Source organism: Manacus vitellinus, unplaced genomic scaffold, assembly GCF_001715985.3.
Source record: "Manacus vitellinus isolate BGI_N305 unplaced genomic scaffold, ASM171598v3 scaffold_14_pilon, whole genome shotgun sequence".
Lineage (NCBI taxonomy): Eukaryota > Metazoa > Chordata > Aves > Passeriformes > Pipridae > Manacus > Manacus vitellinus.
In genome coordinates, this window is record NW_021939063.1 from 17315312 (window position 1) to 17338140 (window position 22829).

General features: G+C 45.2%; 1 protein-coding gene across 1 annotated transcript in view; it reads right to left on the reverse strand.

Annotated features, from left to right (window-relative positions):
- Nucleotides 1–22829, reverse strand: part of RBM6 (RNA binding motif protein 6) — a 56784-nt gene that overhangs the window by 28228 nt on the left and 5727 nt on the right. Inside the window, exons 3-6 of the mRNA XM_029958299.1 lie at nucleotides 21042–22380; nucleotides 20208–20297; nucleotides 19150–19219; nucleotides 7025–7098 (exon numbers count right to left, since the gene is read on the reverse strand). Coding sequence (XP_029814159.1) covers nucleotides 7025–7098; nucleotides 19150–19219; nucleotides 20208–20297; nucleotides 21042–22380 — 1573 coding nt within the window. The remainder of the gene's footprint in view (nucleotides 1–7024; nucleotides 7099–19149; nucleotides 19220–20207; nucleotides 20298–21041; nucleotides 22381–22829) is intronic.

Here is a 22829-nt window from a genome sequence, read left to right on the forward strand (position 1 = left end):
CAGATCTTCACAGAAAATCAACTAATCATGAATGCAAGCACAATGAAAAACCAACAAGGAAATGCAGCCAGCAGTAAACCACCACTCTCCGTTTAAAGGTGAAATTGCACCTCTGCGTAGCATCTACGACTAAGATTTCCTCGTTGTCGCACAACTGTTCCATTAACACGTTAGGAGGGGAGGACCTGACAGCTACATGACAGGGTGGCATTTGTATCCTGCCCGTGCATCCAAGGACTACTTCCAATCCTTCCTAGCTCAAGGCAAAAATCTCACCTACAAACGAGTCCAAAGGATGAGTGTGCCAGATGCCACATCACTCAGGAAAACACTTCGCATGCTGGCAGTGACCGAATCAAAGCCATTTCTTAGGAATGCTCTGCCAGTGGGTGCTCTACAACACAACTTTAGCCCTATGGAACGGGCAGAGAGCAGACTTATCCATCGTACACATCGCACTTTGGATTCACGAGCAGAAGTTTTCGAGTCCCACCCATTTTTACAACAGCCATGCTGGGCATGACCAAAGGTCCAGCTGTCCCACAGTGGTTTCTCACTGAGAGCCATCAGTGGAGTGAGCATCCAACCTTTGGCTGCCCAACAGCAGTGAGTGATGCACTGCAAGTACAGATTTATCACTTCATACCATCAATCAACCAGAGAGGACTGGACACTTATCTTGTCAACCACTCATAGATCAAGTTATTCAAACAAATGTCAGGAAATCTCACAATTATTCCCTCGAGCTTCTGGCATTGTAAACAGAACATCCATTCCAACAGAGAACTTGACTAACAAGGCATTTACAATCTACAGGGAAAGAATGGGTATTTCAGAGTGAACTCATCACACAGATTTCTTAGTGTCAACGGGCAAAAACTCCCAGCAAACCCATCACCAAAAGAGAAATGTGCAGAGGCCAGAACAGTTTCATTTTAGAGAAGGGCAGGGAGGGATGCTTTATGTGGAACAACCTATTTATACAGCAGCCCAAGCCAACCTCAGCACACAGAATAGATAATTCTGTAATATACAGCAATATTTGAGTCCTGAGATAACCCTGTTGGGCCACACGTCCCCAGCAACAACTAGAGAGACCAAGGAAGTCCTGCTGAAGCATCTGCTGCATGCTCCAGGCAGCTCACCCAGAAGCTGTTCAATGGGACAATCCCACTGCAGAGCAGCAGTTCGGCAGCAGCAAACACATACTATCCCCATCACAGGAGTAAGGTGACACTGAAGGAAAAAGGAGGACAGGATTTTGGAGCATGAGCAGGGAGGTAGAGGGACATGGCAAGCTGGGAATCACACAAGTAGAGCACGAAGACGCAGCTTCACAACTCTCCCAGTGAAAAGTGAACTTATTTTAAAACATTTTGCGTAGCATACTTTGCTTCCTGAGGCAAGGCAGGACAGAGCTGCCAAGAAGGAGGTTGTAGTTTTTTTATCTGGGTAGGGCTAGAAAAAACTCATTGATGGGCAGCTACCACTGGCTGAAGGAAGAGTGTGTGAAGTCTCTGGCAGAAGATCTCTTACAACCTTCTGTGCCAGAGGAAGAGGGACTAAGAGGATTCACACAGCTTGAACAGCTGAGATGACAGAAGATGTTGAGAAGACAGAAGAGAAGGTCCAGAGAAACATTTTCGGTACCAGAACTTTCTGGCAGTTACATTTCACACCAAAAGCCACCCTTCTCTGCACAAAGAAGGTCCCTGCAGCACACAGATAAAGATCACTTTATCACAACATCCCTACAGGATACACACATGTACACCCACACACCCAGCCCTGTCACAGGTCACCACAGGCAGATCCAACTGCTTATTCACAGGCAAGTGTCTGCCCAGCACTAGGAGCTTCCCACTGCAGACTTCCATACTGATCTGAGAGGCTTACAACTCCAATTAAATGCCGGTTCGATGGGGTGATTAGTGAGACACAAGAGGGAATGAACAGATGATTGACTCAACACATCAAGCCTCAGTGATGTAAGACCAGGCTGAGCTCGTGACCAGGTCACACACTGAATCAGACACAAAAAAAACCCCAAATCAGCTCTGCTGCCTGGAAAACCACTCACCCACTAGCCTATGGAGGGAACTTTCCATAGGTCAGGTGGCTCATAAAAATTCCTCCACAATGTGCATGTTTGCCAAACCATTAGGATGTTTATAGAAGAAACACTGTGTAGGTGTAAGTATACAAGCCTTTTCCCTCTCTATACACATGCTCCAAAAGGAAATTCTAGAAAACCACACAGTCAAAAGCAGGACAAGCTTAACAGCAGGGGAAAAAATATGCAAAGATACAACCTGAGCAAAATCCACACGCCTAATATGCAACAAGAAAAGCAGAAGATAACGTCAGCTGGTGATCCAAGGAGGACAGATCAAAAGCAAGCACCCTCAGCCTAACACACAAATGGATTTCAGTTTATTTGTGGACACCCTCAACTGCCACTACCACCACCCTCGACTGCAGGTTAAAGCTAAAGAGATGGATTGACATTGTCAAGTGGATAAATTATGGATACCAGACAGCCCGTGAAAATACATTTGAGGCGGGTGTCATCTTCCATTACAAAGGGCATTTGGCAGATTCTAGAAAAAAATGCCCGACTCTATAACTCAGCACGTCCTATCAAAAGGAAAACACTTATTTTTGATGTCTGGACACAGATTTTCCCTTACAAATTGCAACACACTTCTTGCACCACAGGCTTCAAGAAATACTCCTTGGCTACAGGTCACAGGAGAAGTTCCATTCTCAGGATAACCACATGCTCCTTCTGTATTTAACTGGGAAGCCACACAGAGTTGTGACTTGTTACTGCAAATGTTTTCAGGACAGAAAGTCCTAAGCTTTGCCTGCTTGTCACAGCATCTTGTGGATTTTAACACCAACAGCTACAGCAAAAAGCCTGTGAAGTCTGATCTGCACCAGAAGCTCTGTTCACACGGAATGCAGAAAGGCACTGCAGTGAATGGATACAAGGGCTCAGAGCAGGAGAAACACACACTTGATGCTTCCAGTTGCTCAGGGGTGAGACATGCTCAAGTGAGCACCCACAAAATCCAGTAAGAATCCCTCTTACCCTCCCCAGTAAGAAACAAGCAGGGAATGAAGGTATCACTGTGCCTGGCAAGCTGAACCACGACAGCGCTGCAGGGGAAACTGCTCTGACACATTCCAGCCTCAGTGCAGGAAGTGGAATGACCACTCTAACACACTCCTGGAGACCTCCACAGTAACTTATGATGTATGTGTTTTTAAAAGTTCATGCTATAGCTCTTCTCTCACCCTCTTACTTAAGAAACAGGAGGAAAGGATTACGAAGTTGTTACTTACTAGCAACAAAACCCATGAAATATTCACCTTTGAGGCCTGAGAGGATTTGGAGACAATACTACAGAGTCAGCGAGACAAACCATTTGCTCCTAAGGTTAAAAAAAAAAAATCTTCCTGCTTGCATATGTGTAACAATCATCTCCATCTCAGAGAAAACAGTAAAATATCCAGGCAGCGGAGACAGGCTCCCTCCATTTCTCCTCCTCCGGCTGCCTTTACGACACACGACAGACAGTACACGAAGGGTACTTCACGTCCCACCTGATTTTCTCACACCCAGTAACAATCTTGTTGTGTCTATCTCTTCCACAAATGAAGGAGTGCAAAGAGATCCCAGCACATATGGAGAAGAAGAGCCATGGGATATATTCCCGAAGTTGCTTCCAAGAAGCCAACCTGATGCCCCCAGACAGGAGCACTACACCTACTACACCAGGGTGTCAAAAGGGTGCCAAAGAAAACACAGTCAGACAAATGCCACATCACCAGCCTTTCAAAAACGAAAATAAAGGAGGGAAGGATTATTTAGGAGAAACCATGTGACTTAGCAGACAGAAACCCTGTCTTCCATTCAAAATACCTGTCTCTCCCCAAGAGAAAAGCAGTTCCTGACAGACAGAAGAGGTCTCACACAACTCAAATGACAGCCAGCATGTAACAAAAGGCCACCAGGAGCATCACCAACCATGAGGCTGCAACGAGAGTTGCACCCGGGTCCTGCACAACAACTCAACAGCCCATCTGCCCTGCTGGGGCAAACAGCCCCCAAAGCCAGCAGGAGAGCCAGCACTTGGTGCCCAGCACCTCCACAAGGGGAATAACAGCGACCCAGCACCTTTCAGACACATTAGAGGGGACCCTGGAGCTGGAATAAATTGCCAATGCAACAATCAACAAAGCAAAGCAATTAATAAGGGGGATGTTGTCATTACTTTAGCTGCAGCAATTAATACAAGTGGAATGAAACTCTCCTCGAAAATTAGGGCAACATAGAAGATGGATGTTTCCTTATCACAATATATGTAACAGAAAGCCCCCTCAGATCTCAGCGGTCACACACACATGAATGTGTCACATTACTGAATAGAGGGAGTTGGACCTGGTAAACCTGTAGTTCGTAAATTTGGGAATGATCTTAAGTGGGTGCTGGGTAAAACAAAAGAATTTCATGGTAGGGAGATTACACAATATAGGGACGTAGCAAATTGTTCTTCAGGCAGGGGCAGTTCAACAGGCATCAAACAGCATCCAAAATGCTAGGTTTGCACAAGCTATTTATTCCCAGTCCGCAGATGCCTGAGAAAGAGGCAGGTTGACTAGAGAGGGACCAGGATGTCATTTGCTATTTATGCTTTCCCAAGTGATTGAGTTTGACAGGGGTAGCTGATAACCTTCTGAAAATAACTGAACTATCAAAGAATCTGTGTCTTAGCTAACACAGGTTTTGCAGCTTGCAAAAATGCAGACTGATTCTCAATCTAAGGAGACCATCTTAGAACTCTACCCTGGAAGTCATTAAAATGGGATATCTATTCTCTAAGGACAACTGTATTCATAACTCCCTTTCTGGATATCTCTATTTGGCTCTTAGTGAGAACTTAAAAGTCACCTATCTTCCCTTGCAGTATGTCAGATACAAATCTTGCTAGTTTTTTTTTTTTTTTTAAATAATGAGAAGGGCTCTTTTTCATGTTCAATTACAAGCAAATTAGAGAAGTTAACCTATGTGGGGCAATCCAGAGGTTACAGCTCTCCTGACCAAATGCAAATAACTTGGGTCACCCCAAAACCCACCTTTCTAACTTCACTAATTACTAACTACTGTAGGTCTTCTGAAACATCATGAAGACTGGCACATGCAGGCTTTGGAGATGATCCTCTCCAAACACTCCATCTTCCAGGTCTCCTCTGCACACACACAGACATGTATAGCAGGAAGAAAACTGGAAGACTTCATACCCTGTCAGTTTTTAACTGGTGGAGTGCATGGCTGGGACCACTACCCCTGCCAACAGCAGGGTTCTGGCAGCACCTGCCTGAATGTTGGAAGGGAACCACAGGAAAACATTCCCCAGCCTGCCTGCTGCAATTGCTGCTGGGGAGGTCAGAGTAAGCAGCAGTGGAACACCAGCCACAGCTTCTTCCCGGGCATGTGTGTGCAGTGAGTTACTGGGCACCTCCAGGAGCTCAGTTTAGTTTAAGGATTGGTGCCTAAAGGCTCTTTGCTATAGCAATGGACCAAACCTGCCCAAATCTACATATTCCAAACAGGAGAAGGGGCAGAGCAGGCATCAACAATAGGAAAAAGAGGTATTCTCAAATTCCCAGGTACTTGGGGATTGCTCTTGTGCAGGGAGATGTTATTTCATGTCAGCAGAATATGGAGAGGCATTTGGTTAAAAGGAATGTCATCTACAATTACAGATTCCCCAGTGACAACAAAATAAATTGGGAATTGTAGCAACACTGAAGGGGAAATAGAAGTTGTCACTGATGGTAAAAGTAATAATTAATTCCGGAGCCTTCTCTCTCTATGCTCCTCACCACCACCCCGGTGGGAATGTGCCAGGCTCTTTCCCAGCAACAGAATTATTTCTGTAAAACATTTTTGTAAGTTGCAATACCTCTGTAACTCAAAATAGAGGCAAATGCGAGTGCTTAGCAGGACCTTTGAAACCCCAGCTGTGAAGATTCATTAACTGTAAGTACATTTTTGCAGATGCACAGCTCTGAATCTGACTCATAACTCTCCTCCCATGACAGTGAGACCCGGGATTCAGGTAAAAAGGCTTAAGATAATTGATATGGTTTCTTAGTCAGGCAAATTAGGAGGAAGAAGGCAGCAGAGAGGAAACTTAAGGGATGTAGTGAAGGAAGGGGTATCTCAATCGTTTAGTTGGTTTGGTTGAGTGATCCACCACCTACAGTTCCAAGGCACGGGAAGGGTGGTGTAAGATAGGAAAATGTTCTGTCTAACAAATCTTATGCATCTTGCTCTTGTATGGCGGACAACAGCTCTAGCCCCAAATACCAGGTCAGAGTAAAGGCCCCCCATGGGTACTTACTCCCTGGGGATTTCAGCCATTTTTTCTTTTTAAGGAATCTTTCAGGTTTACCAGGCTCAACTGCATGTAGGATAGAACTCATGTCTGCAGCTCCAGTTTGCCAAAGGATGGGATAGATATGGGGGAGATGCACAATAAGGATCTCTCCCACACGCAAGGCATATGGAAAAGTGGAGCCTGCAAGTCACAGTTGACTCAGAGCTGCATCCAGAGGCCTCACCTACAGTCACATGTGCATGTGTGTGTGCACACAGACAGGGGAAGAATCCAATGCTAGCAGAGCTCTTCCCAACCAGATTGCAGTGTGAGTACAGAATCATCAGGGTCAAAACCTGCATCAGGAGTCTGTCAGCCACCAGCTTCTGACTCCAGCCAGCGTGCTGACACACACCAGGGAGGAGGGCGGGCCATTTGGTGTCCAGCAGCTCCTTCCCACTGGCATTTCTAAGCCTTGTACGAGATTCTGGTAAGAGCATTTAAACCGCGGTGTTGTGTATTATACAAGAACAGATCTTCCTTCACAAAAACCTCGTAGGCTTTCCACCACCCCACCAAAAAACAAAAAAATAATTAAAAATCTTCTAGCAGCATTGACCGAATTGTAAAGCAACCTGGTTGGCTTCCATGCATCCGATGGCCTCTTCCAAGAGTGAAAACTCCACGCAGACATAGCCATAGTCGTAACCTGGGGACAGCATTTAAATACAGACGGGAGTCATGTTAGTGCCTTGTCATAAAGAAAGCCACATTAAATATTCAATTTCCCTTTCCCTCCAATGACAAACCCTCTAACCACCACCCCTCTACTCCAGAATGAAAAAGAAAGAAACCAGGGACTAGCTGGATGATGATTAACTGTGCAGTTTATCATGAATGTTAATAGTACAGTGTTCCCACTTCCCCTTACACAACCCAGTGACAGGCACACCCTTCCTTAGGGCAAGAAATAATTGCTTTGTCGTTTTTTTTAAGGCATAGTGACTTTCCATTGCCAGTTTCACATTTTGTGCTACCTTGGAGGCAGCACTCTCCAAAGTAAGTGTTGATAAATCATTTCCAAGTACCTTGCTGCAAATGTACTTTACACGAATAGCCAGCATTTTAATTGGGCAATATTTCAGAAAGAACTAACACCATTCCTTTGCCTTTGCTATTTTTCTTTCAACACCTGCTTACTTTTTGAAGTCCAATCCCTTACATTATGAAAAAGTACAGCAGGGTAGGAATGAGAACTCCACCTTTCTCATTTTGGTATGGATGTTACTGCACATGTAACAAGAGGGTGTGAGAGCTTTAAGTTCAGATTCAAGAAACTAGAGAGCCCTTCCTCTTCTCATTGCTTGAGAAGCTGTCATCTCAGTCACTGCAGAAGGGACACACTGATTTAACTGTGTACTCCAGTTACCTGCACTGAAATATTATGTCCCAAAGCAAAGTGCAGGGTGAACACTACAGAACCTAAGACCACTGAAGATCCATCCTCGATGTTGAAGCTACCTCCAAGAACTGGAGTGCTGAGGAACAATGTAAAGTCACAACCTAAAGGCCACCTCGCTCCAAAAGAGTGCTTTCCACATGACCATGGGCCAAGATGCTTCTACACGGACACACAGTGAGAGGAAAGGCTTGGCTCCTTCCTCCTGCTGCTCTTTTGGCGGGTTTGGAGTGAGAGGAAAGCCAGGCTGTGTGTGATTTGTACCATTTTAGGCACCTAAATGTCCTGGTGGAGAGCCTGTCTCCTCTCCTTAAGATGCACATTTTAACTCTGGTATCTTCGAACCAGGTTTATATCTGGCTCCTATTGCTTCAGCCCCTCACCTTCCATGGGAAGGTAACTCCACCCATGCTTCTTTCAGACAAGGCATTCCAGCCTGCTGGAAAACCACCCCCATCTCCTCCAAGTCTATGTCAAAGAACATTTGCTGCACTCTCTAGTTTTTCCTTCTCTGTTTTTTTTACATCTTTGTAGTTTACCACATCAGAAACAAGGCCACACAAACTATTTCATCATCAAACTCTACTGATTTTTAATTATTTTTTATTCTGGGAGCAATTTGCATGCAGTTCCAACAACACAATTCTGACATTGCACCTCTACCTTTAATAATGAGACTCCAATTTGCATCTAGCACATCTTCCACATCACACAGGAATTTATTCCCCTTTCCCATATTATTTTAGTCAATATAATTACACTAGAGGGAAATTTATCAATCTGGGTGCCTTTCAGCTCAGTGAAAGATGGAGTCCAGCAGCACAGCATCTGTGGTGGAAAGCAGCTAAAGCCACTTGATACTCTTACATGAAGTGGGCACCTGGAACTAGAGGTATGGTTTCAGCTGGCAGGATCCACAGAACCAAATTGATCCAGCTGTTCCCAGAGCATCCATTCTGCCCTGCAGCACAGCCACACCGGATCACATTTTGCAAATGAAGGAGTTCTCCTCTCTGCAGAAGGCAGCTGCTCTCCAGGAGCAGTGCTGCCCCTTGGTGGGAGACTGTTCTGCATTCCGGGCAGACACCTCTGCTACTCCACACACAGCGTGCGGCCTCACATGGTACATTCTAAAGTCTTACTCAAACCCAGAACTCTTAAGTCGCTTCCTTCCATTCTGTTTAGCAAAGAGCTGCATGAATTATATTTGTCAGCCCATAAGGCTCCTGATTCCCCTTCAGAGAAGGTTTTTGAAAGCTGCTGTAATCAGCAAGGATCAGGGCACTATCTTGCTTCCATGTGTATGTGACAGAAAACAAGATTGCAGAAGTTTTCACTCTGTTTGCTCTGCAACAAGAGGACGTCTACAACCCAGTCCTCCTGAAGGGAATGAGTGGTTTAGACACGGATTTAATCCAGCATGACACAACTGTGAGTGCAATGCTGAATGTTATGCACATATACAAAAGCTCAGACCCCTGGAGGAATATATGCCAGAGGACCATTCCAAGCATTACATGGAGACAGTTAAGGGGAAGCCCAGTACATTTCTCCTTCTGCACTCTCCCACCTCTGCTCTCCCCCACCCAGCTCATAAACATAGCAGCAGTAACATGTACAAAAACAATAACTGTGGCCCCATATCGTGCCAAAAAGCAGCTTCAGGCCAGACATTGGGCTCTTGTGGTTGGGTTGCAGAGGGACGCAGCGTTCTGGAATTCACTACGAGCTGTCCTTGCACAGACAGCACCGAAGTAGTGATGCAAGAAGAGAGCAGCCCGGAGCCACTGCTCTGCTCCAAACCGCTGCTGAAGATGTGCGGGGGCTTGACACTTTCCCCCGCCCCCAGATCCGGAGCTTTGCATGGATCTGACAAGCACACTCAGGATGTGAGAACTACGGAGTAACATCAGCCTTGGGCGGCACAGCACCCCCGATCTGCCCCCTGCCCCAGCCTCACCAGAGCATCCTCCCATTTTAGACCGTGACCGAAATGGAGGCCTGTGAAACAACGGCACCGCACCTTCAAAACACAGTATCTGTTGATTTTCCCACAATCACATTAATTGTAGCACAACACTTGAAACAAAAGCAAGTGGCTTGAGGCTGGTTCTAAACGGGGAGCAACTACAGAGGCTCCTGCCACCAACTGTTGTGCCTCTTCCCTGCTTCCTCCATAGGGCTTGTTCAAGCTCCGTGTAGCAGCTGCTGAGCTTGGATATTTTTATTTCCAAAACCTTCACACGCACTTTGTCTGTCAGAACACTGCAATTCAGCTGCTGTTACCAGAGGCAGGGCAGGGGATTTTAACAGAGGGGTAGGGTCAGGCATCTAATGGCTGGAACTGGTTCAGCAGGCATCATCCCAAGGTAAGCTGTGCTCCCCTTTGAGTGAGAGCTCTCGGACACCCACTGGTATTTTACTGCTATGACCTGGAGAACCAAAGCAATCAAACCAGCAAAGAAAAACCACTGCTGAAGATTACAGTGTGGTGGTTTTGACTCTAGGTGGCCTAACTGCACATGTAAGGTTTCACATGAAGATACAAATCTCAGTATCTTCACTTACTGGTTAGCACTGCATACAGTTTCAGGATCCTCAAGAAAGTAGAACAGAGCAATGATTTGCAGAAGCATATGTGATCAACACAGACTCTGACAAAAAGGAAAGATCAGTATTTCCCCCACACAACCTCTGAGCACACTGCAGCAAGCTACACTGTCCAAATGACCTCTCCAACAGGAACAGCCCTCCAACACTTGAACTCACTCAGATTTTGGCCCTAAAACATGCATGTCCTCATCTCCCCCCATGTTTTAGGTCAACTGTGTAAAAGAACTCTTGTACCTTATTTAGCTACTTCCTCTCAGCTGCACAAGTCTACAGTACCACAGGCTGTGTACGACAGGCAAAATCAGAACACAAGGAGAGTGAGCACATAAAATCCAGAGGACTTCTGCTTTCCCTTCCTTAAGTGCTTCTATGTATACACAATCCTTCACGGATGCTCCCAAAGCATGCTTGGCTGTTTTCTGCACTGAAAATGGGCACAAATGCCTAATACTTAGGAGTAAAGACACATTTAGAGCTCCAGGAAGCTGCTCTGCAAGTACTGGAATAAGGAATATTCTGCCTCTGAAACAGATGTGTTTTAGCAAAGTGAATTTTGACAGCAAATGGAGGGTCCGTGTTAGCATGCAATGGTTTGGATAAAATCCTGAAAGCTTGCCTTAAAATTACTGTTCTTTGGCTTCAGAGATAAAGATCAAAGACTTGGGATTTAAAATAAGACTTGTTTCTGTACACACACAGTTTCTACTGAACAACTGACACACAGTAACGTGTTACTTCATGATAGTTTGTTATATCAAAGATCTAAATAAAGGAAAACCATAATGTTGTTCTCATAGGGGCTGCAAGCAGTGTGAAGACATAAAAAAAATATCTCTGGAGTTTTAGGAGGCCAAATGAAAAGATCATGTAGTGACAGCAGCCCTGCCTGTGCCAAAGCAAAGATAGTTTTGGAAAGAAGGCAGGATGGCAACATGACAAAGGCATCCAACCCAAGAGGCAGTCCAGCTTCTGGATTCTAGGAGTGAGCACGCAGTCAGTCCTGTCACTGCACACCCCGACAAGCTTAAGGCATTAGGTCACCTCCAGTCCCTGATGAACCATCACCTGCCTTCTCAAAAACAACCGTGACAAACCCCCCGCCTGCTGTGTTGCTGCGTGAAAACATTCTCTCCCCTCTGGATCAGGAAGAAGATGCTCTCCCATTAAAGCAACTCCATGTAACAGGTCACCAAAGGACACTGCACTAACCTGGGCAGTAACCTGGGCAGCTGGGACAGCTGCAAACCTGGTGGAGGTCCCTGTATCTGCAGGGTGGGGCCAAGCAGCCTCAGAGCAGATGGCAACGACGCAGTTTCCATGGACAGAGAGCTTCTCCACCATCCCAACAACACTTCACTTGTGCTTTTTCCCCATAGGAAGAGACAGAACTACCACAGTAGAAAAGCATTTGCCATTTTGGGGACTTCTAGAACTCTGAGAGGTGACATATTAAAGCAGAGCCATGGCCAGCTGCAGAAGCAGGAGATTCTTGCTGCCTGCTCTCTCCACAGACAGCACGGCAGAGCAGAGTGCAGCTGAGGAAAGCCTCTGCAGAGAAGAAAGTTCTATTGCTCCCAGGGCAAATACAGCACAAAGTATGGAGTGACTATGAAGGACTTCTACACTCTCTGAAGGAATCTGCAGTCTCACACACTTTGCAAAGCCTGGGGAGGGGCGATGGGATTGTGCACACTGTCCTCAGAGAATCTGCCATTCTGCAGCTGAAAGAAAAATCTACCTCATCTGTGGCAGACTTTGGCCATGTGCCCCTGACCCACTGCACAAGTTCTCCCTGTTTTCTCCGAGGCAAGATGCAGATGTAGGTCATCCATACTAAAGAGTAAACACCTCATCACAAGCAAATACTGGAAAATGCAGGGCTTTCTCTGTATTTCTGTGCTATTATTAGCAGGCATCACACACTCAGTGCTTCCAGGAAAACATCAGCTCCTGGACTTGCTCAGGAGTGGCTGTACCTGTGCTTATACAGTGGGTACTGCCCTTAGAGCATTGTAGTGCCTTCTGTGGCAGGCAGAGGAAACAAATCTGTCCACACAGTCTGAAAACTTGGAGGGCACCCCCACAGCACGGCAGGGAACGGTGGCAATCTATCTATGCTAACACAGAAGCCAAAATCATGAGCTCTCTCAATACCAGCTGGTGGGATTCTGAGCATCCATAAATTTGTCAGATCTCTTTACTGCACAGATAAATTGGTCTTCAGAGCTACGAAAGCTGAAGAGCTGTACCAGAATAAACAGGACAATCTGCAACAAGCCATATCCCCAATTCCTTTCAAAGGCTGAGCATTTACGAGCCACACCTGCTGCTGGGAAAAGGCCTGTCACTTCCTACTGTCCCTCTGTGTAAAGAAGTACACTCTTACACACTCATTCACGACAGAGAACAGCACTGAAACCACAGGATATGAAACAGAGCCGTATTCTGAAAGTAGAGCACTACAGTCCATCCTCCTCCCTCCATCCTGGAGACCAAGACACAGAAAGGACCTGCCTCAGATGCCCTCAAAGGCAGCTCCATAAACTACAAGAACTACTACAATCAGAACCTCAAATGATTGTCGACCCTTCTTGGCCCAAGGAGAGTAGTTTATACACCAGCAGAGAGGAGAAGAGGGAAAAACACACAATGCCAAGATTGTACAAACTGTAGTTTTATTACAGACAAAGTATTACATTATGTTTGTAGAGAAACCTGGAATCTGAGGAAGGCTGGGGCTTTCACTAAACTCCATGAGAGGGCTGGAAGCTGCATATCTGGGAAAGTGTTGCAGACAGGAGGTTGGTTTTAAAGTGCTGATAACGTGAACCTGGTCTCCAGGATATATGATCTGTCATTTAGCACAAAGGACTCAGAGCAATGAATGCAATGTCAGCACACTGTGAAAAGCCTTGAAGTTTTGCTCCAGAGATGCAAAAGGAATGAGCACCTTTGTAAAAATGACTACAGGGAGGATTCTGCATGTCAAAAGGGCTGTGAGCATGTTTTATGGATGAATGTATTTGTTGCCTTTTCTGTTGGTTTGACCTTATAACCCTAAACCAAGGTTGATCACTATCACAAACACTGACTTAGAACAGATTTCTACTTCCTATTTCCTAAGCCATCACATCACAGATAAGAAAAGAAGAGCAAGCATGCATTTTGCTTCCAAGAAATAATGCACTACTGCCCTGAAACCAACCAAGACAAGCCAAAAGCCTACTGCCCACACAGCTGGGAAAACTGGCAAGGACTGGTATTGATGACCATGGACTAATTCCAGCTAAGTGTTTTTTTAGTCCTTGGCAGGGCTATTCTGGCTACAAACTAGAACCAATTGCTTCACGCAGATCAGCACTGAAGACATTTCTGCAGCTCCTGACAGGTGAGCCCCTGCAGACTGCAGAACTCTGCTGATGAGCAGGGGGGATCTGGCCTCAAGAAGAAATTCCACGTGTGCTACAGCATCTTGTGAGCTTGTGGATGATCACTTCAGCTCTCAGCAAGTGCCTGAGTCGTGGCTGACAGAGCAGAGTGGGCCACACAACCTTTGCTGTGCAAAGCACCAAATGCAACAAGAGATGATTCGTCCTGTGGTGCCTTAGCACCAGCCTTGATGGTGAGCCAAGTCGTCCTCTGAATAATTAGCCCAACAGGCAAATGCCCCTCTCTGTGCTACAGACATCCCACAGCATGTTCTTTGTACCAAACCAAAGAATCTGAGTCCCTGTGGGACCTATTCCTAATTTAACTCCAGAGGGTTGGTGCCAAGCTACCTTCATAAGGAAGCCGCTAGCTGGCCACAAATCCACCCTTCAGAGGGGATTTCCCCAAGGGCACTGCATCACTCCAGAAAGGGAACAAAAGGACTCAGTCCAGTACAGTTCTGCTGCACACCTCCCCACACAGAGCAGCAGCTCACCTCTCCAGCCCTACCTATGGCTGGAAGCTGCAGCATGATGGCCATGGAAAATGGAAAACTTATCCCTACCACGGAGAGATGCACCACGTAAAAATCTGCACCAGTTTTTCCATCACGAACTGGAGACTTTTGGACCCTTAGATCGTGAGTGTTAGGAAAACACAGCACTAAAAAACAACAACTTTAAATTCCAGAGGCTTCCTGATATATTCCTGAAACCAATGATTCACTGTTCTGATATACAAGATAGGCTGCACCACTAGGTAAAAAAAAAAAAAAGACAAAACACCTCTTACAGATTTATCTAAGGGGCTTATTAATATTTAACAGGGCACCAATGCGGCAGAGCTTAGTAAGAACAAGCAAGATAATACAGTTTCTCCTAGGACTTGGCCAAGGCAGTTTAAGTTTAACACAGAGAGGGATAAGGGGGGCAGTTCCAAGCGCCACATTAGGGCCAGGTCTGGAGAAATGAAACAAAACATAAATGCCAGGGCAAGAAGGTGGTTGAGCAAATAATAAAGTACATTTAGTGCCAACAGTACTTGCCAAAACAAAAGCTTTTCAAAACAGAGCAGGCAGCTGCCATAAAGCAGCTCCAAGCTAGTCATGTTTTCAGGTGACACTACATGTCCTGTGTGTTCCTCCATCACAGGAGGATGCCTATCTTTTAGCATCAGCCACCTGTATCCATGAGGACATCACTCTGGCCAAAAGCATTACTCCTGTTCAGAGAGCTCCTCCCTGCTCCAGGCATCCCAGTTCCATGTGTGCCTTGCTCCTCAGGGTGCAGTATTGTTTTCCCACATCCCCATCCAGGGTTCAAAAGCAAGTATTCAGAAGGGTCAGAAGAGGGTTAACAAAATTTATGAAGTGCTGCACTAATTTAGAGGGTGTAAAGGGGTTGGGATAGACCTCACTGCTCCTGCTGACTGCAATCCAGCTCACCTGGTCCCTCCATCTCGACTCCAGAGCTCCTCTCTGCCGTGGTGAGCGTATCCATTCCCCCCCAGGCTCTCCCAGCCCAGCAAAAACTCCTCAGGTTCCCCAGATGGGCTTGTGGAGTGAGACAGAAAAGTCTCATGGGCTGCCAGCAATTTCTCAGGCTCGCTTTCCCTGAACAGCTTTCACAACTGCAGATACCACCCCTAACACAAATCATGCTTGGAAAACACATGTTCCAAGCTTGTCCCACTGCAGACTGTGTGCAGGAGAACAATTTGAACAGAAGGCTCAGAGTACACTTCGTGTTTTCACTTATTACTTAGATACCACTGCAGCATCTTTTAGGAGTGAACAATTAAAGCAGCCCTTCAAGATAAAGATGGCTTCACGTGCTTCCTTCTCCAGGGCACATATGTGTGTGCTCAGTCAGAGTTCTGGGCACATTGGACCCTCAAGATAAGACCTCAGGCTTTACTTATGTTTGACATTAGGCAGGGGAGTGGAAATAAAACCTGATGAGAACCAGGCAGGAGATAAGTTTAAAATATGATCAAAATCAAAACCAGGGCAAGGTGTGTTCACGTTAAGACTCCTTGAAGGTCAAAAGATATTGGTTTCAAGTTCCTGGCAGTCAGCACTAATGCAAGTGCACAGATAGTAACAGGAGAAGGGCAGACCCAGGGCTACAGGCAGCCTGGTACTGTCACATGCTGCACTAACAGCCCCACAGAGGGGGTACCATGGTGTAAAGCCACATGAAAGCTCTGACCCCAGTGAGCAGAGATAAGCACCTTCAGATGGGACAGGGTTGCTACTGAGCTATTACTGACAGACAAGCCTTTCCCAGAGAGCTGCTGACAAGTCATCACCATGAGTATCTCCCGAATCAGGGGGACATCTGCACGAGGCAGCAAGAGAGGCACCAGGAGATACTGCACACCAAAGCAGCTGATGGTCTTTGAGAAGATTCCACTGTCACCTCAGGGTTTGTTCTTTGCAATGATTAATTGGACAGACATGACCAAACACACTTGAGAAAGCAAGCTGGAAGATAAGCCAACAATCTAACACAGTTATTTCTGCCAAGGCTTACACATCACGTTGGAAGAAGCCCTCTTCCCCCCACAAATGGATTTGGCACTTTCAGTCTGAACATACAGGCATCAACTAAATCTAACTGATGGAAATTACAAGTAAATGTTTTTTAGGGTAATACTGTGAAGTCCAACTTTGACATTTTATCATTGTAAATATCTGCCTCTTTGATTTAAATAGAATTACTATGCCACTTCTTAAGGTCTCTCCTTTCACTGCTTCGTTTAAAATTTAGCCACCATTTCAGTCTGTGGGCTTCAGAGACAAAATAATATAAAGAATCAACAGCTTGAATGCATACCAAAATCACACCAGGTATAATAAGAACAGTGTTCCATTCTCAGCACAGCCTTCAGTGAAAATAGACTTCCCTTCGCACATACACAGTATGTAAAAACAGGGCTTTATAAAGAAGTTGAGCTGCTTTTCCAAGAAAAATCAACCATATATTTTCCCCCAAAACAGAAAGAGTCTTGTGAAAGATCATACAGTGGAATCATCACATTGAAGCTGCTGAGATAAGCTTTATGATAAGCGTTATCTTTTTGTGAAACCGATCCGAACCTCACTTATTTCGAGTTAATTGCGTGTTATTTGTTATGGTTGTTATTGTTCTCCCACAGCTGCAGGCATTCTTCTCTGAAACACACTCAACATGCATACTCACGATTAATGTTATTTTTAACATTTCTGGACAGCACTCAAAAATATACAACCCACTCAGACTGGCTTAGCACGTGCTCCTGTGAGCCAGCCACCGAGCCGATACAGCCCGTTGGCCCAGGTGTATCCCAGAGACTTCAGTAATCCAGAAGGTTTACTCTTCATTCTTATGGATATTTACATGCACAACCCACCACAAAAGCATTGTTTACCCCATGACTGGCCTCTAGTTTCAAACAGGCTTAGCTTTTCAGAAGTTAATAAGAATTCAATTCTACACACCTCTCTAAGATGACCTAATGTGAAAAGGCTGGATTAATTTTACTACTGCTTCTAGTTACCCAGTTTCAAGACCAAGTTTCTACAATCCAGGAAGCTTTTATTGCCCTAGACATATCCATCTTGTGTAAGAAGGATCAGAGAGCTGTTTAAATCAGCAGCTGCATTTGCAGCCTCAGGATTTAACGCAAAACAAAGATTTTGGAGCATCCACGTAACCTAGAACAATGTTACACCGCTTAAATGACTGATGTTGACAGCTTTACACAGCTCATAAAACATGAGCTAGTTTTAACTTCATTCCTTGCCTCTCCACAATTGCCAGAAAAACTTTTAAAACCCCCAGCTCTGCAGCTGAAGGCACAGACTGAATCGAAAAGCAGCTTTTGGAGAGAAAGCAGAAAACTGCACTCCTCGTGTAACATGTGACCACCTGCAGATACCAGAGCTTCAGACACTGTGTCTCACCCTGAGCAGCCTCTGAGACAGGGAATGGGAAGGAAGACAGCAGTTCTCTAATGAGGGCAGTAAGTCCTAATAACGTACATGGGAAGAGACTTATGAAGAAATTCCCAGTTCAGGTTCATTTATTACTGAAGAAAAAAAACCACAACAACTGACAAATCACATCAGCACAGGCAAAAGAGGAGCGTGTTGCAATTACTATATTGCAGTCAGTGCCGTGGGGGTGACGACAGCCATGCTGAACTATGCTTAGAAAAGAGGAAAAGAAGCAAGACTGACTGTGCCCCTTAAGCTCTGCTTGTTGGGCCAGACCAGATTACGTGACACAGGGATGTTCTTTAGTTCAAAGGTTCGTGAGAAGGTTGTGAAATCTCCTTTGACAGCTTCCAGAAACAAAAATACACTTGAGAAATACCCCATTGCCCCAGTTTCTCTCCCCAGTTACTAAACACATTGGAAGCCTTTACATAATGTGTTGACCCCAAGAATTCCAGCTGCTTCATGTAAAAACCATACTGGAAATAAGAAAAAGCACTGACGAAGGTAGAAGCTTCTGCTCTCCTAGGTTTAAAAAATAAAAAAATGAAATACCAGTTTTGAGGTATTTCCTACTAGTATTATCCAAATCAATCCCCAGGACTCACCCTGCATTTCCTACCATTGCACATCTTTGTTCCAGTACAATTTTCTCACAAAGCAGACTTGTAAAATATTTCTTTCTTCAGAATCCTATATATACTGATCAGAAGTACAGCAGAACTTTATTCTTTGAATGATGAGGAGCATCCAGACTCATGATTTGGATATTTGCTTATAAAACTTACTTTGTCCTGTTTTTTTAACCTCTCTTCGTACCTAAGCAGGACACCAGTTTCATGTTACTGAAGGAGAAATGTTAGGATGGAAGAGACTTCCTGAGGACACTATTTGAGCAGGACATGTTCCACAGTAAAACCACCCCAGAAACAAGATTTAGAACAATCCAAAAGGATTTAATAATAATTAAAAAAAAATTATAAAGGAATTAAGCTGCTGTCCCATGGCTTTACTCTTGATGGTTTATTAGAACAGCCTTAGTGTTCTTCCTGCTGCTCCTACCCCTTTCTAGAGGACACATGCTTTACCACTGAAGCAGCAGTGAGTAAAGCCACCAGTTTTGAGGACAAAAGGACAAACTACAAAACTCTGGGCATTTTCCTTCAAAAATACCTGCAATTAGGGCACCAAAGACTTTAACCAAACTGCCTGAGTATCGGTGTAAAAAAAAAATACTATTTTGTAACTCGAAACTAGAAGCACTGGGAAAGCATTCTCACCTGAGCTGTAATCTTTCAGTCGCAGGTCCTTCACAGGTGTCCCATCAGGCCCTCGGAAAGCATTGAGAATCTACAGGAAAAATGAGATCCACTTCATCTCCAAAATCAAACCGCCAACAGCAAGGTACTTGCTAATGTACATTTCTCTCTCTCTGACTTCTTTTATTTCTAGCTCGACTCTGTTACAAACTGACACACTTTCCTGATTAAGTTCTGGCAGTACCCAAGAACTGTTACTGAGTTTTGAGAAGTATTTTGGGGTTTTGTTTGAAGTGAGCTCCATTTACACCACAATTCAACTGTGCAAAGGTTTATTACATTGGTCTCAGCCAGACAGTTCACCTCTGATCCTTACTTAAGTTCAGAGATGTCCTACAGCCTTTAAGAAAATCAAAGTACAAGGGTGACTGTTCTGAGTCTTATCATCCTTTGAAGGACAAAGTTTCTGCCCTGAGTTCTCCAGAATCAAGCCTCAGAAGCTGATCACCATAGCTAACCCTAGCAAAAACTGCTGCATGTAGGGGTTCTCATGCCTGGAACTGTCACCAAACAGCAACAAAAAAAAAATCCCTAAAATCCTAATTCAAAGTGGAAAATCTAGGAAGGGGAGCTTCTTTCATCTTGTAGCCTAGATCATTGTATGACTTTTTACTAAAAGTAGCAATAACATCTTTTCCATCTTTGTAAGATCTCCTTTAAGCAATTTCAAGTAACTAAGAACAAACAAGTTCACTTAGACACTAAATGTCTTCTGAGCCCAAAATAGTAGCAACAATATTTGGTATATATAAAGCAGTGATGAAGTAAGGCATGTTAAAGAGTCTGGAGTCAAGGCTTCTAGCTATCAACACCCCACATGCGACTGCAGAAAAACTCAGCACTTCTAGACCCCCCAAAAACCCAGAATAATCAGATAAAAGGTAACATTGCATTGACTTCTAAATCTGGATTTTCCCCTGGGGAAAATGACAGACCATCTGACCTACGTTAACCAGACTTAAAAGTGGTACCTTAGAAAGCCCTGATAGAAGTTTTTGGATGAGAAACATCCCACTTACATCATCCTTTGTGGCAGTTTCAGGCACTCCTCCCAGCCGAATGAGCTTGCTTGGTTTCACATATTTGGGACAGGTCCGGTAATCTTGGTCCTTGAGTTCACACAAGCAAGATGGTTTCACAAATGAGAGATGGGGGCTCACAAGGTACGCAAACAGTAACAAAACAAAGCAGGGGATAATTCAAAGGCAAGGGCCCATAAGCAGCCTGGCTCAAAGCTTTAACCCCTGCGTGAGCTTCAGGGAGCTTTTCACCTGCTCACCGATCTAGCTTCAGGAAAATAAAACAGGCAAATCATCCCTCTCTGCTTTCCAGCAGCGGGAGATTCAAATTCAGTAGCAGTTATTCAAATTCAATAGTAGTTATTAACTCAGTAGTTATCATTACCTTCAGATTTCCAAGTTAACTCTGAAGGAAAACAAAGCATGCATGAGAACAGCTGCACCTAGGCCCCCCCAGACCAGCAGCTTCTCTCTGGTAGTGCTCATAAGCAATATCCAGGAGAAAATAACAAAGTAAGTTCTTCTGGACACCACTTCTCCCGGAAATCCTCCCTCTGCCTGGTCATTTTCAACTTGGGGACTTTCTGAACCAAATCTGGTTCTACATACTTAGCAATTCTTATTTGCCAAACTGCACTTCTCTTGAGAAGAAAGTATTTCTGAGATAGAAAGGGTGCCCACTAAACAACCTGGAGCAGAGGGTGATTTTGGAGAAGGATGGTGAATTAGGATAGAACTGAAGTGGTGGGATATGGACAAAGACGCCTCCCCAACTCCTTCCACTCTTTGGCCAACACGCGTTTAACAGAAACACCAATGGACAAAACCACCTACCTGAAGGCTCTTATAGGGCCTAGAATCTTTGCTGGGTTTTCCTTCCGAAAAGGACTTGCCATGTTCATAATCAAACATCTGGTTCCCTGGCAGCCGGTGATCCACATCGCGATACTCCATGTTCCGGTAATCTGTGTCTTGCCTTCCAAGGAAATCCAGGTCACCTTCGCCCTTTAACCCAAGATCAGAATCGGATCTTTGCTGCTCCCCCCCAGAAAGCTGCTGCTGTTGCTGCTTGTTAGCAAAGGTCTGAGGTTGCTCCTCTTGGTCCTGAAGAGTAGGAAGAGGTCCACGGCTATTTTGGAAATTGTGTGAAGTGTCATCTTCAAGACCCAGTCCAAGTGATTCCTCTTCTCTGGCTGGTGCTTCCGAGTGTTGAAACTCTCCTTTTTGGCTACCAAAGGGAGTTCTATCTAGACCAAGTGCAGACTCGTCTCTCTTGCTGGTGCTTAAACCAGAGCCCTCTCTTTCCGCTAAAGGTACAGTAGATTGGTTGCGCCTAAAATCTACAAGGCTTTGATCCATGGGAGGCATTTCCCTATCTGAAAAGTCCATGGGAGGAGCCACATCTCTGCTCCTAAAATCCTGATCAGACCGGGACCTGTGCCTATTCCTGAAGTCTGACGACGGTGCATTTCTGTTTCTGAAGTCCAAATCAGAGGTGCCCACACCCCTGAAGTCCAAATCAGGTACATCCCTATTTCTGAAGTCTGAATAGGAATGGTCTCTGCCCCTGTAGTCTAACTCAGACATGTCTCTTGCCCTGAAGTCTGAATGAGACCCATCTCGACCTCTGAAGTCTAGATCATAAGACCCCCTACCCCTGAAGTCTGATGGAGGTTCATCCCTGCCTCTGTAATCCATATTATGTGCTTCCCTGTCCCTGTAGTTCATACGGAACGTCTCCCTGTTCCTGTAGTCCCCTGAAGGAATGTCCCCACCCCTGAAGTCCATGGGGGGCCCTTCTCTCTCCCGGAAGTCTCCAGAGTACATATCCCTGCCCCTATACTCAGAAGGGGGTGGCTCCCTACCTCTGAAATCCATCTGAGACTCATCTCTGCCCTGGAAGTCAGATGGTGGGAAATCTCTGCCCCTGAAATCATGGTGCCCCTCCCCACCTCTGAAGTCACTACGTGGTCCATCTCTAGCTCCATAGCTGAAAGAAGGTTCCTCTCTGTTGGCAAACTGAGGATTGAGGATGCCTGAGAGTGCCTGGATATCAAAAGGAAGTGATTTTCTGCCAGAGAAGTTGCCAGAGTGTCTTTCTTGAGCAAGACTATCAAGGGAAGGAGGATATTCCCTGTTCCACCCGGGAGCAAACCTTTCTTCTTGGCTCCCACTGTAGAAATAAAGACAGTATTATTCATAACGTGCTTAGAGTCTGAAATCTACACAGCAGCACATTCTTCTCTAAACTTTTATAGAGCTGTGTAACAGTCTAAGATCCGCAGAAGATATTGATGTTTGGCAGTTTAAGATGAGGCAGCATACGACAGATGTGAGAAAGTAAACTTGGGTGCTCCCATTTCAGCACAATTTCCAGAAGCACTCAACAGGGAATACCTGCAATATTAATGGGTTAATGATGGTAGCAATCCACATAGTCCTGCACTGCACACAGCTCTGCAGCTGTCCGAGGTGCCGGCAGCTGGCGTGTGAGGAACCCCACGAGCTTAAGCTCTCCGGGCAGTATGGAAACAACTACACTTAACACGTCATCCTGAGGCACATGAAAGCAGAGGTTACCAAACAGGCTTTATTGACACACTACAAAGACTCATTTATGCT